Genomic DNA, 18,236 nt, shown 5'->3' with positions numbered 1-18,236 from the left:
AGTTTTGTTGCCAGATAGAAGGGTAAAAAAACCAATGATCATATTTTTACTGGCAAATGAGGTACCAATGGTATCCAACTCCTTAGTGTCTGGCCCACCCCGTGAGCTCCGAGCGATGCCGAGGAAGCCTGCTATCTGGCGAGTGGGCCTCTCTATCCGTGGGATGAACGGAGGCGGCTCGTAACAAAAACAAAAACAAATTTTAGGGGAAAGGAAAAAATCTAAAACAAAAGATTGCTAACGTCGCATTTGAACTCCTTTATTTGATTTGGACACGCACGTAAAAAATATATATTTATACACATTACACATTTTTACACGGGCACAAAAAATAGAAAAACTACGCTCAGATAAAAGTCCTGATTCGTTTATCTTTGCGTCCTAAGTTAGTGTAATGTAGACCGTGCCGACATTCCAAGTCTCTGGTTTAAAAACATTGCCGCAGATTTGGATATTTGTTTTATATTTACAATGAATCCATTCAAATGAACGATACCAATGATGGTTTAACGCATATTAAGTAGTAGTTGCGATATTATCCATAATAGAGGGTTTTCATGGGGGGGTTAGATCGCTGATAAAATATACAATGTGTCGTTAATAGCATCATTGCCCGACAGAGCAATGACGACTGATGAAACGACCCTTCGTGGTCACGTGGGATGTGGAACAACAGCAAAGCTAAATATGTGTATCTGCTGTACTTTTATACAGTTTTGCGATGAATGTCGAGAGACAAAATATGTTTTGCTACAGGTTATGCCTGCCGTTGTTCCACGCATGAAGCCAATGGTTTGTAGTTTCATTTGAACTCACTTTTCATGCCCACCTCTAACCATTATGAAAAAACAAATATAACATTTTAATGATTCTCAGTATTATTCGATTTTATACTGCCAATATCATCCCGAAAGCATTTAAAACCAGCGTTCCTACTGTCACGTACATTAACACAATGTATTGGGACTGTATATAGGGTGCGGGATTTTTATAAACAGAATCGTGGCTCCAGAAATCACGCGATTGGTTCTTTAGCACGTGACCGTGTCACATGCGCATTCAGTGAAATATACATTTTGTTATCAGAATTTAAGAATAGGTCTTACCTTTCTGGCAATAAAATAGAAATCTTTTGCAAGGAATCATGTCTGCATTAACCACACAATACTTGTGGTGCAAATGCAAAATAAAAAAAACATGCTCTGGTAGTATATTATGCATTGTCTTTGAATCCGATTGGTCAACACCAGAGACGGCTTTCTTTAGAGCCTAGTCTCAAGCATTGTTAGACCAGAGGACTATGCCAAAAGGCGAACATTTTGTCGCCTGTAAATAACGATATGATCACGTGGTACGAGCGACTCCCCAGGGCCACGTGGAGCTCTCCGAGGCCACGTGGCACGTCGGCCATATTGTTTCTCGACAACCAACGCCCCACCCGGAAAAAATATGTTTTTTTTTAAAAAGTAGAGCCACGCACGTTTCGCCAAACATTAGAGCCTCTTTGTTTGTCTGTGTTCGGTTTTTGTTAAAGTGCAAAACAGATCGGTTAGTATTAAGCGTGGTGGGGGTGGGGGAGGGGGTAGGAGGAGATAATATAAAATATTGAGTCAAAGTAATCGGATAACATTGGGTCGGCGCAAACGGAGCGATCGTTCAGAGTCAACGTCATCGCAGAGAGAAAGGCCGGGGGGTGAGGGGGGAGGGGAAAGGGGGGGCTAGCCCCCGCTCCACGCAGACCCCCTACCATTCTGATGGTAGCCCCCTGGTGTGGCACCACAGCCACACCATACTCACACCACCACACCGACACCACACCCACACCACACCCACACCACCACACCGACATCTCACCCACACCACACCCACACCAAGCCACATCTCACCCACAACACACCCACATCAGACCCACACCATACCCACATCAAGACTCACACCACACCATATCCACACCATCACACCACACCCACACCACACCCACACCAACCCACATCAGACCCACACCACATCCACACCACACACCACACCATATCCACATCCTCACTCACACCACACCACACACCACACACCACACCCACACCACACACCACACCCACATCAGATCCACACCACATCCACACCACACACCACACCATACCCACATCCTCACTCACACCACACCACACCCACACACCACACCCACATCAGACCCACACCACATCCACACCACACCATACCCACATCCACACCACACACCACACCATACCCACACCACACAGCATATCCACACCACACCACACACCACACCCCAGAGTACCTCCCAAAAACCTGCATGGGAAGATGCAGCAGCTGCTGCCCTCGGATGCAGGGCCGGATCTTTCAAAACGCGACAACCCCATTGATCAATCGCTCGCTACACCCCCATCGATCGATCGCGACACCACCCACCATCGATCGATCGAAACACCCTCCACCATCGATGGATCGATCGCGACACCCTCCACCATCGACAGATCGATCGCGACACCCTCCACCATCGACAGATCGATCGATCGATCGCGACACCGCCCCCATTGGTCGATTGACGACGCCTACTGGCAACGGAGCATGACGCGGCCTCTTCCAACAGAAGTTGGGAAACCTTGGGGGACGGCTGCGAGGGGAGAGGAGGGAGTGTGAGTATATTGGTGGCTTTCTCAAGGTACCGCTTCTTCCTCCTCCTCCCCCCTTACACTCCACCCCGCCCAGAAGGGACTCTTCCACCACAAGTTGGAACACCTGCGGGCGGCGGGGAGTGCAGGGCAGGGCAGGGCGTGGCGGTTTTTGGCTTTCTCAAGGTGCCGCCTATCCCTCCTCCTCCTCCCACTCCACTCCACCCCACCCAGAAGGGCCTCTTCCACCACAAGTTGGGAAACCTCTGGGTGGCGGGCGGCGGGGAGGACAGGACAGGGCAGGGTGTGGCGGTTTTTGGCTTTCTCAAGGTGCCGCCTATCCCTCCTCATCCCACTCCACTCCACTCCACCCCACTCCACCCAGAAGGGCCTCTTCCACCACAAGTTGGGAAACCTCTGGGCGGTGGGCGGCGGGGAGGATAGGACAGGGCAGGGCGTGGCGGTTTTTGGCTTTCTCAAGGTGCCGCATCTTCCTCCTCATCCCACTCCACTCCACTCCACCCCGACGGTCCTCTACCACCAGATGATGGGTAACCTGGTTGGGCGGCGGGGAGGGGATGGTGTGGCCGTTTTGCCTTAGTCAAGGTGCCATCTCTTCCTCCTACTCTCACCCCACACCACCCCACTCCACCACACACCACTCCACTCCACCCCACACCACCGGGTATCTCACACCAGAAGATGGGAAACTTGCGGAAACAGCGGGCGGCGGGCGGCGGGGAGAGCGGTGGTTTTTAGATTTCTCAAGGTGCCATCTCCTCTTTCTCCTACCACCTCACCACCACCACCACCAACCACCACCAACCACCAGACCCAACGAGACCACCACCACAGCGCCCGCTAAGGCTCAGCCTCGAACTCATTTCTTTGCCGTCGTCGCTTCGCGTCACTCGAGGAGGAAGGATCCGAAGAAGCTGGCCTCCGGGTCGAAGTCGACGAGCGTCGGGTCGGACACGGCGATGAAGAGCTGGTCGCCTCGGCGCAGCGAGAACACGCCGCCCAGTTGCACAGAGTGGAGGCCATACTGGGCGGAGGCCGACCAGCACTTGGTCTGCGCCGCTTTGGCGAGCAGCAGGGGCTTGGGGTAGTGGTCCGTGCGCTTGTAGAGGTAGAGCACCATCGTCTGGACCTGCCGCTGGCGTGCCGACAAATCGGATGCAGGACCGGAGGCCTCGTGACCGCCCCTGCAAGCGCACGGACGGACGGACGGACGGACAGAGACGTGTGGATTCAGCGAGACAGTCTGAAACTTAATGTCGCATGGACGGAGGCGCAGACAAACACACGGAAGGACAGAGACGTGTAAATTTAGTAGGACAGTTTGAAACAGATGTTGCATGGATGGACGCACGGGCGAAGAAACAGACGGACAGAGACGTGTAGATTTAGTGAGACAGTCTGAAACTTAATGTCGCATGGATGGACGCACGGGCGAAAAAAACAGACGGACAGAGACGTGTGGATTTAGTAGGACAGTTTGAAACAAACGTCGCATGGACGGGCACACGGACGAACAGACGGACGGACAGGGACGTGTGGATTTAGCGAGAGGGTTCCGAAGACAAACGTCGCGTGGACTGGACGCGCGGACCAACGGACGGACGGACACCTGTAGCTTTAGTCAGACGGTCCGACGAAACACGTCGGACGGACATGACGACACGAGAAAGGGGTGCGCGCACGGACACGTTTGCCTTTCGTGGCAGCCAGGGGGGCGGAGGGGGGGGGGTAGGGAGAGGTCACCGTCCCTCACCTGTGCGCGTCCCCCTGCCGTGTGCTGAAGCGGAAGTAGGTCTGCGCATAGACGTAGTAGGAGCCGTGTTGCCGGGCCGTGAGCGTCGCGCCTGTGAAGTCCATGTGCTGAACGTGCACCGAGCCCAGCTTCTCCTCCCAGCTGTACAGCACCTTTCCGCTCTGAGCACCCAGCAGCCTCTGCAGGTGTTCGCCTGGAGTGCGGGGTGGGGTCGACGGGAGGAGGGTACGTTCGGTTTCTCCCATCGGTGCCGCAGTTTTGCTTCTTGTTTGAACGGAACGGAAAAACATGGCGAGGGCCACCGGCCTCGGCACGCTTCGTGGCGGCTCGCGTTAACCGGGGGGTGAGGCGGCGTGGGGGGTGGGTGGGGGTAGTCCCTGAGATGCGACTGAACCGTGTGAAGGAGGAAAACAAATTTTGAAAAATTTTAAAAGTTTTTAAAAGATCGGGGGGGGTGGGTGGTGAATGGGCCCCACTGCTGCCCCAACCAGGTGAGAGTAGCAATCACGTCGGAGGTGGGAAGGCGGGAAATTTCCAATGGGAGAATCAGAATGTGTATTTGTTACTGTGCAGGAGGAATCCGGTGGGCTATGAAGATCTTTTTGTTGTTGCCGCCACAGATGTCCCAGTAGGGGCCACGTGGTTAATAACGCTACAACAAGAAACACAGCTGACCACCACGGAGAGAGACACCGCAAACTCCAAAATGTGCGGAGTAGTATGTTGATGCTGCTACTACAGCTGCCACTACTCCCTTCTCGGAAAGTACCGAACTTTATGCGTTCGATAAACCGCCATGGTTCCCTGCGCACGACTGCGTATGTCAGGTCAGGCCCGGGACTTTGTTGTTGCATCAGCTGGTGAGGTCACGTTGAGAGGGACAGCTTGCGACCCCAAGCCCGGACGTCGCCATCGTCAGCAAAAGCAGTTAACGGGGCATTCCAGTTACGTATGGAGTTGCGTAGATATCCAGAGGGTCACATGGAGATCCATAGGGTTACATAAAGATGCAAAGAGTTGCACAAAGATCTGCAGGGTTGCACAGAGACCGACAGCGTTAGAGATCAATGGCTGCATAGCGATATATAGAGTTACGTAGAGATGCATAGGGTTACACAGAGATGCATAGGGTTACATGAAGATCTTATAGAGTTGCATAGCTATCCACAACTTCAAAGGCAGGCTTGCATCCAAGGCCCCGTGTGTGTTTGTTGCTGCTTAGTTGTAACGTAGTTGAACTTCTTTTACACTGTACGCAGCCAAACTAGGCTAATCGGAGGTGCGGCGGAAGGACATGAAACTTGAACACGCAAAAGTGCGGCCGTAAAGAAATTGGTTTTGTAAATCTAGTTCACGATCTTCAGTTTGCCCTGTGTGTAAAGGTCGCTCGGCCAATGGGTCGCCATACCGTGTCAACTCATCGCGGTTTACCCCGCATTCTTGCACAGGTAAATTAAGTTTTTATGTCCATATGGCATACAGCCGTTTCAAAACGGGCAAAACAATAAATAAGCATGCGTCTGTTTGTGTTTCTCTCCCTTGTGATGGGATTTTGTAGGATGAACGTTTAGATTAATAAGGGGTACCTGATGACCAATTAGGTTTGCTACACTACTTTACACTACACTATACACTACACGATACCTGTCAAACCATCACGGTTTACCCCGTATTCTTGCACAGGTAAATTAAGTTTTTATGTCCATATGGCATACAGCCGTTTTCATACGGGCAAAAACATTTTGTCTATTTGTTTGTGTTTCTCCCTTGTGATGGGACTTTGTAGAATGAGCGGTGAGATTTATAAGGACACGGAGTGACCAATAAGATGGTCTGTAATAATGTAGGGCACTGATGAGGGGTTGACAGGTATGTAGTTGTGTAGTGTATAGTGTAGTGTATAGTGTAGTGTATAGTGTAGTGTATAGGAGTGTATGATGAGGGGTTGACAGGTATGTAGTTGTGTAGTGTATAGTGTAGTGTATAGTGTAGTGTATAGTGTAGTGTATAGTGTAGTGTATAGGAGTGTTTGATGAGGGGTTGACAGGTATGTAGTTGTTTAGTGTATAGTGTAGTGTATAGGAGTGTATGATGAGGGGTTGACAGGTATGTAGTTGTGTATTGTATAGTGTAGTGTATAGGAGTGTATGATGAGGGGTTGACAGGTAATACGGTCGCTCCCTCACCTTCACGAAGTTGCGTAACGGTGGCCTCCCGCGGTTGCTTGCCCGTCACGTGAGCGATCGGCCGTTTTCTGGAGGCCGCGTGACCCAAACCGCCCAATGGGGACGCAGGATTCGACGACGAAGCTGAAGGCGAACAGTGGTGGTGGAAACAACAACAACAAAAACTTAAAACGCGGTGACATTTAGACGTAAGAATATACTACCAGAGCATGTTTTTTTGTTGTTGCATGTTCACCACAAGTATATGTGGTTAATGCAGACATGATTCCTTGCAAAAAGTTTCAGTTTGGTGTATTAACATCTTGACACAACTGTGTTATTGCCACAAAGGGGATAACCTATTCTTATATTTTGATACCGGCAAGGGAGGTCCCGTGATTACATTTAGACACTCGGGCCCGTAGCTTTGTGCGCGCGTGCGTGCGTGCATAGATTGCGACTGAAACGCAAATGTTTAAACTCGATAAAGTTAATCTACGGGGTTTGTCGTGGTAAATTTGTGTGTAGAGGAGGCCATCTTGACTGCAATGGGAACAAAATGGCCGACGTTACCATAGCGATGATGTTTAAGCAATTACTTTGAAGAGTGTGCGATTTTTATTGCACAGAGCAAATCGTTCAAAGATTTATGTTTATTATTAACTTGACCTTGTCATCGTGACGAGATTTTAATTGAGGGAAAATGAAAGAGAGAGATGAGTAGCAACCACCAATAGGGGAAACAAAATGGTCGACGTCGCCTTAGCGACGGGAGCTTTAAAGAGTTTAAAATTGGAATACGAGCCTCATTTAATCTCATTAAAACTGCACTGGTTACAACTCAATGCAGTTTTGTATCGTTGTTTTTTTGTTGTTTATTAAGAATGTAACATACCTGCAATCGGGTCACCAAGTTGGCTTGACATGATTTCTCTTGATTTCTGCAAACAGACGCCCGTAACATTAAAACCCTCCGTCCCACTCATCACCACCATTCACCATCGACAAAGACAAAGATCCCCCGCGTAGCCTTTAACGCGCTGTCGGGGCAAGTGCTGTTCGTGAGCAGCGCCTATGAAGGCCGCCACTGTGACACGCACGAGGTCGGTGGATATCACCACCTGCCACACACCGCACCAGGTGACTCATTTGAGGCTGAGTCGACCTAGGGGAAGGCCCAGGACCTGTTCAGATAATCGTCACTGGCGGTGTTGGCCGTGAGCGGGAATCGAACCCGGGTCGCCGGGTTCGTAGCATAGCGCTAACCGCTACACGACCGCTACACACCCACAACAATAACAACAACCGCCATTCGCCACTAAGTGGCGGTGACGTCACCACGACGCTTGTGCCAGGCCATGTGCACCCTGAGGCCACGTGAAGTGTCGAACGCCCGCTGGCAGGAGGCCACGGGGCAGACCCAGCAGATGCCACGGGTCGACTGACACACAAGCACACGCACAGACACACATGCACACACATGTACACGCACGCACACGTACACACACACGCACGCACACACACACACATACACACGTATGCAGGTGTGAACCCTCACCTTTGCGATATGATTGTCCATGTAATAAAGGAATTCTTGGCACAAGAGGTCGTCGCTGTCGGTCAACGTGAGGCATTTTTGCAGCTTCGTCGCGGATTCCTGACGCACCTACGTGGCGGAATTACAGAAAAAAGTGCGAGGCACGTTAACAAATCATCACCACCATCCAAGGGCAGATAAACCGCAGGTGTCCCACCACATATTTCGTCGTCTGTTTCACACGTTTATCTCTGTGTGTGTGTGTTGTTGTGCCAAGATGTTTTACTTGATCAGGAGTCTGCGTGTGTCTCTACTTCTCATCATCACGGTGGCTAGGAGATGTTGACTACCTCGCCTGGTGTACAGGAGGTCGTGGGTTCGATCCTGACGATGCCTGCTGCTGTATATGTGGAGTCTGCGTCTCTCTCTCTATCATCACCATCACGGTGGCTAGGAGATGTTGACTACCTCGCCTGGTTTACAGGAGGTCGTGGGTTAGATCTCGACCCCTGACGCCTGCTGTATATTTGGAGTCTGAGTCTCTCTCTCACTCATCATCACCACGGTGGCTAGGAGATGTTGACTACCTCGCCTGATCTACAGGATGTCGTGGGTTCGATCCTGATGATGCCTGCTGCTGTATATGTGGAGTCTACGTCTCTCTCTCTATCATCATCACGGTGGCTAGGAGATGTTGACTACCTCGCCTGATATACAGGAAGTCGTGGGTTCGATCCTGACCTCCTTACGACGCCTGCTGCTGCTGTATATTTGCAGTCTGCGTGTCTCTCTCTCCCCGTGGTCGCGTGGATTTTAGTTCTCCGGGTCCTTCGGCTTATCCCTCCACGTTTAGAATCAACGCGTTGAGATCATCATTGAGATGATTTTTGACTGCTCATAAATGGTTCCAATTGATTGATGGTGGCCACTTTTGCTGAGCGGTGATTTTTGGTGGCCAGGTCGCTTCTGAACAAATGTGTTCACATTCTTAGGTTTTTTTCGGTAAAGTCACGTAGGTAAAAAAAAAATCAAAATTAATCAAAGTAAAATAAAAAAAATAAAAAATTATTAACTTTTATTAATTTTGATTTTTTTTTTTACCTACGTGACTTTACCGGAAAAAAACAAATAATACGAAAGCTTCAAATCTAGAAAAAATGTGTTCATACCCTCGGCGGGGCTTTGCCTGATGTGATGTGGGATGGTTTAGTGATGTATTGTTTGTGTGTGTCTGGGTGACTTGTGTTGACCTTTCATGTATTTTGCACTACACGTCGTGTTTTATTCTAATCGTGTTGTCGTCGTTACGTTCTTTTACCCTGTGGCCCCTGACTGGGACATCTGTGACAGGAATAGCTCTGTAGCTTATTGGATTCCTCCTGCAGTATATACATGAATTGTCTGACATATGTATAATTATCATCACGGTCCGCACCCACTTATCCAGGACATAGACCTGCATGTGCATTTTCGCGCGCACCAAAGTTTGAAAACGTAAAAATAGGTTTCGCAAAAGGTGTCCGTGAAGATGTTCTGCGTTAACCGCACGCGGTACTCGTGTGTGCTGATCTTTAAAAGTGCATTGATACATTTTTTTAAATCATTTATATTAAGTTCGCGTGCTTGCTTGCTTGCTTGCGTGCTTGCTTGCTTGCTTACGACCGTGCAAATCTTTCGGTCGTTTTTTAACCCACTTCCCGTGATCCAATCGAGCTGACATTTTCCACACAGACTCGTTGTGCGAGACAATTAATGTTCGTGAAAGAAAAATTCCCAAAATGTTACACTGTTTAGGGAAAACAAATTAAATATGTAATTACAAATTGCTTAATACTGGCAGACAATCATCTGACCCATAGGTGGCAGCCATCTCAAGCCAGAGGACGAGAGGACTCTAGCCGCCATGCATATAAAGGATTTATAGTGAAAAACTTTGTTTTTACGGGTTATACTTGTTATACTCCTACTGATTGCTACTCATGCTGTTATGGAGTGACTCATGCTGCCAGCGATGGCCTGCAAAGTGTGGTCGTACGTGTTATGGATGTATCGTTTATTGTTAAAATAGAATCATGTTCCTGTGATCCCTGTTGATACATTTCGATTTAAAGCTTTCGTGACTGCAGCGATTCATCTTCTTGGTTCTTTCGGTAAAGTCACGTAGAAGGGAAATAAGAAAATAAGAAAAATAAAACATATTAAAAAAATGTTTTTATTTTATTATTTCCCTTCTACGTGACTTCACGTGCCTTTACCGAAAGAACCAAGAATATAATGGTAGGTTTTTACCCTTTTAACTGGTACAAAACTGACACCTTTATTCAAGGCATCATGTTTGCAATGACCACAACACAAGTAGTCAATAAAGCAAACAAAAAGAAGCAACTCTGATAAGGATAATAATATGCACTGTCCTTGAAGTTGATTGGCCCACACCCGAGACGGCTTTCTTTAGAGCCTAGTCCCCATTGGTGTAGGGCCAGATGACACCAGAAGGCGTACAACTCAAAAAACAGTGCAATATCAGAGTATTGAGAGTTCGGGGTAAACATTTACACTATGAGATCTCTTTTACCAGTGGCAAAATATAATGGTAGGTTTTGTACCAGTTAAAAGGGTAAAAACCTACCATTATATTTTGCCACTGGTAAAAGAGATCTCATAGTGTAAACCAAGAACATGTTGCTACATTGTTTTTATCGCTTTGTTTTGGTGATTTCGAAAATCTTTTGGTTGAGCCATATTTGTTTGTTGTAGTACAGAGTTCAGACTGATTACTTTAATCTAAATTGTCTTACTGGTTGTTATTGTTCGACTTGCAACCCATTGGGACTTTTTGCACGCAGCGTTGAAACGCTGTGCTTTTTTTCTGGAAGACGTTACTGCTTTTTCCTGGATTTTCCTGTTGCGCCGTAGTCACTTTAAGATGTTTCTTTTGTTCACGTTTTTGTCTGTTGCGGTTGCACCCGATTCAAGAGCCGCATGGCTCACAGGGCTATTACCTAATACATGAAACTGAACGTGTGAACATGCAAAAAAACATTGCTCTGACGAAGATGATGATGATGATAATATTTGGGCACCGTCTTTGAAACGGACCGGTCTACACCAGAGGACTGCAGCCACCGTCTTGATGACCCAGCCTCAGCAGCAGTGTCAGGCCAGAGGGCGAAGCCTCAAAGACGAACAGCACAAGGACAATGCCCCGTGAGAGTGCATTCTGGGACCTCGCCCCAATAGAGACAAAGATCCCCCGTGTAGCCTCTAACAGGCTGTGGGGCAAGTGCTGTTGGTAGCGAGCAGCACCTATAGACACACAGATAAAGGTCCCCCGTGTAGCCTCTAACAGGCTGTGGGGCAAGTGCGGTTAGTGAGTTGCAGCAGCAGCACCTCTAGACACACAGACAAAGATCCCCCGTGTAGCCTCTAACCGACTGTGGGGGCAAGTGCTGTTAGTAGCGAGTAGCAGCAGCACCGATAAACACAAAGACAAAGGTCCCCCGTGTAGCCTCTAACAGGCTGTAGGGGCAAGTTTTGTGCAGCGGCTGGAGTCGTACTCGTCTCGTTTCTGCCTCGGGGTTCGTAGCACACACAGAGACAATGATGCAATCACACACCCACCCCTCACTCACCCCCTCGCCCACCCCCTCGCTCACCCCCTCATCCACCCCCTCGCTTACCCCCTCATCCACCCACTCACTTAACCACTCACCCACCCACTCAACCACTCACTCACCCACCCGCCCACCCACTCACCCAACCACGCACTCGCCCGCCCCCTCGCTCGCCCACTCCCTAACTCCCCCACCCCCTCACCCACCCCACCCCCTCACCCGCCCCCTAACCCACCTCACTCACCCGCCCCCTAACCCAAGCTCACCCCCCACCACCTCACCCACCCCCTCGCCCACCCACTCACCCACTCACTCAACCACTCACCCACCCACCCACTCAACCACTCACCCACCCACTCAACCACTCACCCACCCACCCACTCAACCACTCACCCACCCACTCAACCACTCACCCACCCACCCACCCCTCACTCGCCCGTCCCCTCGCTCCCCCCCACCCCCTCACTCACCCCCACCCCCTCACCCCCACCCCCTAACCGACCTCCTCACTCACCCACCCCCTAACCCCCCTCACCCCCCCCCTCACCCACCCCCCACCTCTGCGGTGTTTACGACAAGGCGAGTTTTGGAAATCCCCAGGTCTGAGCAAAGCGACTTTTGAGTTGAACAATAAAGCCAACTTCCTCATACTCGACATTTAAGTTTGAACGCTCCCCTCTGCACAAAGGACCCCCACCACCACCACCACCACCCCCTCCACCCCCTTGGCCTATCCCCTTTCTCGAAACCCTTCGGGCAAAGGGGGTTTTGTGGGCAGCTAGTGTGAGGTTTGAATACGGTTTTTAAAAAAATATTTTTTGGTTTATTCCAGGATTCATACTCTTAGTTTTTTTCGGTAAAGTCACGTAGGTAAAAAATTAAAATTAATAAAAGTAAAATAAAACAAATTACAAATTAAAAAAATTCACGACGTTTCGGAAGCAACACAATTGTTTTACCTACTTGGTGACTTTACCGAAAAAACCTAAGAGTGTATGAATCCTAGATTTGAAGCTTTCGTGACTGCAATGATTCATATTCTCAGGTTTTTTCGGTAAAGTCACGTAGGTAAAACGTTAAAAGTAATGAAAGTAAAATAAAACAAAACAAAAATAAAAATAAAATTCACGACGTTTCGGAGGCAACACAAGTCTCCGTCATCAGGTGGGACCGTCAGACGGTCCCACCTGATGACGGAGACCGTCAGACGGTCCCACCTGATGACGGAGACTTGTGTTGCCTCCGAAACGTCGTGAATTTTATTTTTATTTTTGTTTTGTTTTATTTTACTTTCATTACTTTTAATGTTTTACCTACGTGACTTTACCGAAAAAACCTGAGAATATAAAGTGTATGAATCCTTGCAGTCACGAAAGCTTCAAATCTAGAATTATTCCAGGATGTTTCTGTTTGCGCGTCGTCGCTTTAAGATGTTCCTCTGTTCATATTCTTGTTTGTTGTGATTGTTGTGGTTGTTGTGGTTGCACCCGACTTAAAAGAGCCGCATGCTCTCACGGGGCTTTACCAACTAAACGAAACTTGAAACTTGAAAAGGTTCCAGTGGCGTGGTTACCGTGCAGGCGAAGACGTCGCGAGTTCATTCATTATTAAATAAATGTTGTTGTTGTTGAAAACCAATCGCATTGGTGGGTGGCTACGTACGGTGCAAAATAAGTCCAGCACACACACATTAGCACGTTTGGCTTCGAGGCAAACGCCACAATTGGCAGAAGGCTCCACGTTTGTGTACGCAGCGTGGGGCGATGTCCTCCTTGCTGGGTCGCGCCTGTTGCTGGGCCAGTAACGAATGTTTAGACTCTGGTGTGTTACATGGCTATGTATGGTAGTGGCGTCTCTCTCTCCTATCTCTCTCCTCTCTCTTTTTTTTATTTTCGGTGTAGTCGGCACTTTGCTTCGTTCATCATTTCGTAAATTATTTTTTTTTTACATTTTTTAACTTTGCTTTATGGAAACCCCCACCTCTCGCTCACTCTCTCGTTCTGCACGAAGCCCTTCTCGCAGTCCGACGGCCTCCGTCTCTCTCTCCTATCTCTCTCTTATTTCTCTCTCTTAACTCTCTTTCCTATCTCTCTCCTCTCTCTTTTTTATTTTCGGTGTAGTCGACACTTTGCTTCGTTCATCATTTTTTTCTTTTTTTTCAATGTTTTGCTTCATGTGCCCCCTCCCTTTTTTTTAATGAAATATTTCACAAAAGATTTACTGTGTGCCCCCTCCCCTCTCTCTCGTTCCCTCTCAATCTCTCTCTTTTTTTCTCTCACTCTCGTCTCTCTCTCCTATCTCTCTCATATCTCTCTCGTATCATCTCTCCTAGGAGAGCTGATACGAGAGAGAGAGAGAGACGCCACGACCTTACATAGACATGCAACGCAACAAAATATAAACATTCCATTGGGCCCAGCAACAGTCCTGACCCAGCAAAGCCATTCGCTCCATCTTCAGGAAACTGGGGGGGGGTCATTCTACAACAGCAGCTTCCTATACGGGGCGGAGTGCCTCTTGCCTGGCTAACAAGCGCCGTGACCTCAAAACGATGAGAAAGATGCTGCAAGGTGACACTGACGGCCGCTCTGTGCTGCTTCCAGTGTTCAGGGGCCTGCTCAAGGCGCGGCTCCGGCTGCAACACGCCACGTACCACACACGTGTCGGTGATGTGCACGTCTTCTTCGAACGCTGGGGGGCCGGACAAGCCCCCCTCTGTACCAGCGTGGACGGCACCCTCGTGGTGTTCACCTTCTGATGAAGCGCTCGCTCGTCACCGTGGCGTGCGCGATGATCACAACCACTGCCACCACCACCACCTTCACCACCACCTCCACCACCATCTCCACCACCACTTCATCCACCTCCACCACCATCTCCAACACCACTTCAACCACCTCCACCACTTCCACCAGCACCACCACCACCACTTCCACCACCTCCACCACCACTTCCACCACCTCCACCGTCACCACCACCAGCACCACCACGTGGCTTTTCTTTCGTGTTGTGCGCGCAGCATTTAGCGCCACAGCCGCGTGGATTTGTAGTGATTGTTGTATTGGTTTGCTGGTGACTTTGTGCGTTTCGTATCGGAATCGCCTCCAGTGCTGTTGCTGATGCTGGCGGCAATAAAAGTTGTTTAAAAGTCTCAAAGTCTCTCCCCTACCTCTCTCCTCTCTCTTGATCAACATCAATGGTGTTGACAAAGACAAAGGTCCCCCGTGTAGCCTCTAGCAGACTTTCGGGGCAAGTGCTGTGCGCAGCACCTATAGACACACAGGCAAAGGTCCCCCGTGTAGCCTCTAACAGACTTTCGGGGCAAGTGCTGTGAGCAGCACCTATAGACACACAGGCAAAGGTCCCCCGTGTAGCCTCTAACAGACTTTCGGGGCAAGTGCTGTGAGCAGCACCTATAGACACACAGGCAAAGGTCCCCCGTGTAGCCTCTAACAGACTTTCGGGGCAAGTGCTGTGAGCAGCACCTATAGACACACAGGCAAAGGTCCCCCGTGTAGCCTCTAACAGACTTTCGGGGCAAGTGCTGTGAGCAGCACCTATAGACACACAGGCAAAGGTCCCCCGTGTAGCCTCTAGCAGACTTTCGGGGCAAGTGCTGTGAGCAGCGAGCAGCAGCTATAGACACACAGGCAAAGGTCCCCCGTGTAGCCTCTAGCAGACTTTCGGGGCAAGTGCTGTGAGCAGCGAGCAGCAGCTATAGACACACAGGCAAAGGTCCCCCGTGTAGCCTCTAGCAGACTTTCGGGGCAAGTGCTGTGAGTAGCGAGCAGCAGCTATAGACACAAAGGCAAAGGTCCCCCGTGTAGCCTCTAGCAGACTTTCGGGGCAAGTGCTGTGAGCAGCGAGCAGCAGCTATAGACACACAGGCAAAGGTACCCCGTGTAGCCTCTAACAGACTTTCGGGGCAAGTGCTGTGAGCAGCGAGCAGCAGCTATAGACACACAGGCAAAGGTCCCCCGTGTAGCCTCTAACAGGCTGTCGGGGGCAAGTGGCTGTCAGCCCCTCTGCAGGCCGGCACTGTGACACACACAGAGGGGGTGGGTGACCGGCACCACGCCCGGCCGCCTTTGCCTCTCCCCCAGTGGTCGACGTTTTGACTTCACACAAGAGGCTCAACACACACGCGCACGCACACACAGACAGCCACGGCTGGCTACGCGCGGCGCGAACGACGTTCAAGGTCACTCACCTTCTGCAGGGACAGCGTGAAGTAGCCAACGAAACCGGCGGTCGCGAGCAGCTGCAGCAGCACGAGGGTCAGAGCGACCACCACGAGCCTCTTGGTGGTGGTGGTGGTGGCCGAGGTGGTGGCCGTGGTGGTGCAAGCTACGGATTTGATTGACACGAGTGGCAAGTCTGAGCCAGATCCATCGCTACTGGTGCTACTGGTGCTGCTGCTGGTGCTGTTGTTTCGGCCGCTGACGCCGCTTTCGACAAAGGAGGCATCACTCCAAGTCGACTTCGAAGCCATTTTGCTCTGTTCCGTGTCTCCTCTCGGGTGCAGTCTTGGGGTGTCCCGGTGGCACGCCTGTGTTGAGAGCCGTGGGATGTGTGGGATGTGTGGTGTGGGATGTGTGGTGTGGGATGAATGGGATGTGTGTGAGTGTGGGGGGAGCCAATTGATTGTTTGGCTCACAGCTGTGGCAACACTCCGCACACACCACCACCACCAACACCACCACTGTCTGCCCGCATGTGTCAGAGTGGTTGTGGTTGTTGTTGTTAACTGTTGCACTTGAGAAGTGCAACAGTCAACAACAAACAGCGTCGCCTGCGCGCGCGCGCGTGTGTGTGTGTGCACGCGCGTGCGTGTGTGTGTTTGTTGTTGTGTTGTTGTGTTGGTGTGTGTTGTCCTGTGGCTGAGCACAATGCATGTGTAGCGCTCGGTCCGAGTGTACTGCGTGGTATGATGATGATGGTGATGATGGTGATGGTGATGATGGTGATGATGATGGTGGTGATGGTGATGATCTGATGCACACACACGCGCGCGCTCACACACACAGAGAAAAACCCTAAACGCACCAACGCTTATATACTTTTGGAAGCCACTCCCATTTGAAAGACTTCACATTTCAGCCACTCACCATTTCCGCCTCTCAAGGGCCTTACTTTGCATTGTGTGTGTGGGTGATATTGGTGACGAAACCCTCCTCCTCCGAGCAGCGCCGCATGAAGCTAGTGGGGGTCCTGGAAGATACGATGTTATAAAGGGGGCCCTAGATTAAAATTTTTAAAAAAACACATAAATATGTTTAAAAATATTTTTGGTTCTTTCGGTAAAGTAACGTAGAAGGGAAATAATAAAATATTAAAAAATAATTTCATTATTTTTTAATCTTGTAAAATAAAAATATTTAAACTAATAAAATAATATAAATATAAAATATTAATTTTATTATTTCCATTCTACGTGACTTTACCGAAAGAACCAAGAATATGAATCCCTGCAGTCGCGAAAGCTTTAAATCGAAATATTAAAGCACATAAAAAAATATGTAACTCACGCAGTAGACTAATTGTATGTTTTTAATTTGTTATACAGCCAGATAATACGACCAATCGTTAACCTTAAACACCCGGTCGGTCGTAAAACTCGAAGGACGGTATAGAAACTATCAAGTTCAAGTTCATTGATTAGGTATAGCCCTGTGAGCCATTCGGCTCTTGAATCGGGTGCAACCGCAACAAACAAAAAACCAAAACATGAACAAGAAAACATCTTAAAGTGACTATGTGCAAACAGAAAATCCAAGAAAAGACAGCAAAATATTGCAGAAAAAAACACCGTACGCAAAAATGTGCAAAAATCCCAGTGGGATGCAAGTCAAACAACAACAACAACAACCACAAGACAACTTAGATTAAGGCCACCAGTCTAACTCCGTACTACAACAACACAAACATGGCCAAACCAAAAAACTTTTCGAAATCACCAAAATAAAGCCATGAAAGCAATGAAACAGTGATCATAGGAACTGTGACGGAATTTTCACAATAAATGACATAATTCTAGATTTGAAGCTTTCGTGACTGCAAGGCATCATATGCTTAGGTTTTTTCGGTAAAGTCACGTAGGTAAAACATCAAAATTAATGAAAATAAAAAAAAATAAAAAAATAAAAAATAAAAAATCACGACGTTTCGGAGGCAACACAAGTCTCCGTCATCAGGTGGGACCGTCATAAACAACATGTACCACCAAAACCCTGCAGCCATAGCTGGCTGCATGAGTCACTCCACAACAACAGGAACATCAATCGGAGTGTCATAATTTTTCAATGCACCTTTAGATCAGCACACGAAATCAAAACACAGGTCATACTTTGCAGTGATCATCCGGAGCGAAACATTTTATTTTAGGCCACTGAATAGCACTGGCAGCTAGGGCTGTACAACTCCTCTAGAGCATCTTCTTGGTTCTTTCGGTAAAGTCACGTAGAAGGGAAATAATTAAATAATAAAAATTTAACATAATCAAATAATTCTCACGAC

The 18,236-nt window shown here is 49.0% G+C and overlaps 1 protein-coding gene across 1 annotated transcript; it reads right to left on the bottom strand.

Moving 5' to 3' along the window:
* Positions 1-238: 238 nt before the first annotated feature.
* On the bottom strand, positions 239-16,733 carry LOC144952115 (tumor necrosis factor ligand superfamily member 10-like). The gene is made up of 6 exons (XM_078882519.1): positions 15,931-16,733; positions 8,128-8,235; positions 7,465-7,510; positions 6,591-6,713; positions 4,405-4,597; positions 239-3,835 (listed from the first exon to the last, which is right to left on the bottom strand). Exons 1-6 carry the CDS (start codon positions 16,210-16,212, stop codon positions 3,538-3,540), a joined length of 1,050 nt encoding a protein of 349 aa, XP_078738645.1. The 5' UTR covers positions 16,213-16,733; the 3' UTR covers positions 239-3,537.
* Positions 16,734-18,236: the final 1,503 nt, after the last annotated feature.

This window comes from Lampetra fluviatilis, chromosome 66, assembly GCF_964198595.1.
Source record: "Lampetra fluviatilis chromosome 66, kcLamFluv1.1, whole genome shotgun sequence".
NCBI classification, from domain to species: Eukaryota; Metazoa; Chordata; class Hyperoartia; order Petromyzontiformes; family Petromyzontidae; genus Lampetra; species Lampetra fluviatilis.
The sequence above is the reverse complement of the archived record's forward strand: the minus strand, read 5'-3'. Positions and strand labels throughout refer to the sequence as shown.

Coding starts and splice junctions, on each gene's coding strand:
- LOC144952115 (XM_078882519.1), bottom strand. CDS start 16,212: ATGGCTTCGAAGTCGACTTGGAGTGATGCCTCCTTTGTCGAAAGCGGC. Junction 8,236..15,930: donor TCACGCTGTCCCTGCAGAAG/GTGAGTGACCTT, acceptor TCCGCCACGTAG/GTGCGTCAGGAATCCGCGAC. Junction 7,511..8,127: donor TGGACAATCATATCGCAAAG/GTGAGGGTTCAC, acceptor GTCTGTTTGCAG/AAATCAAGAGAAATCATGTC.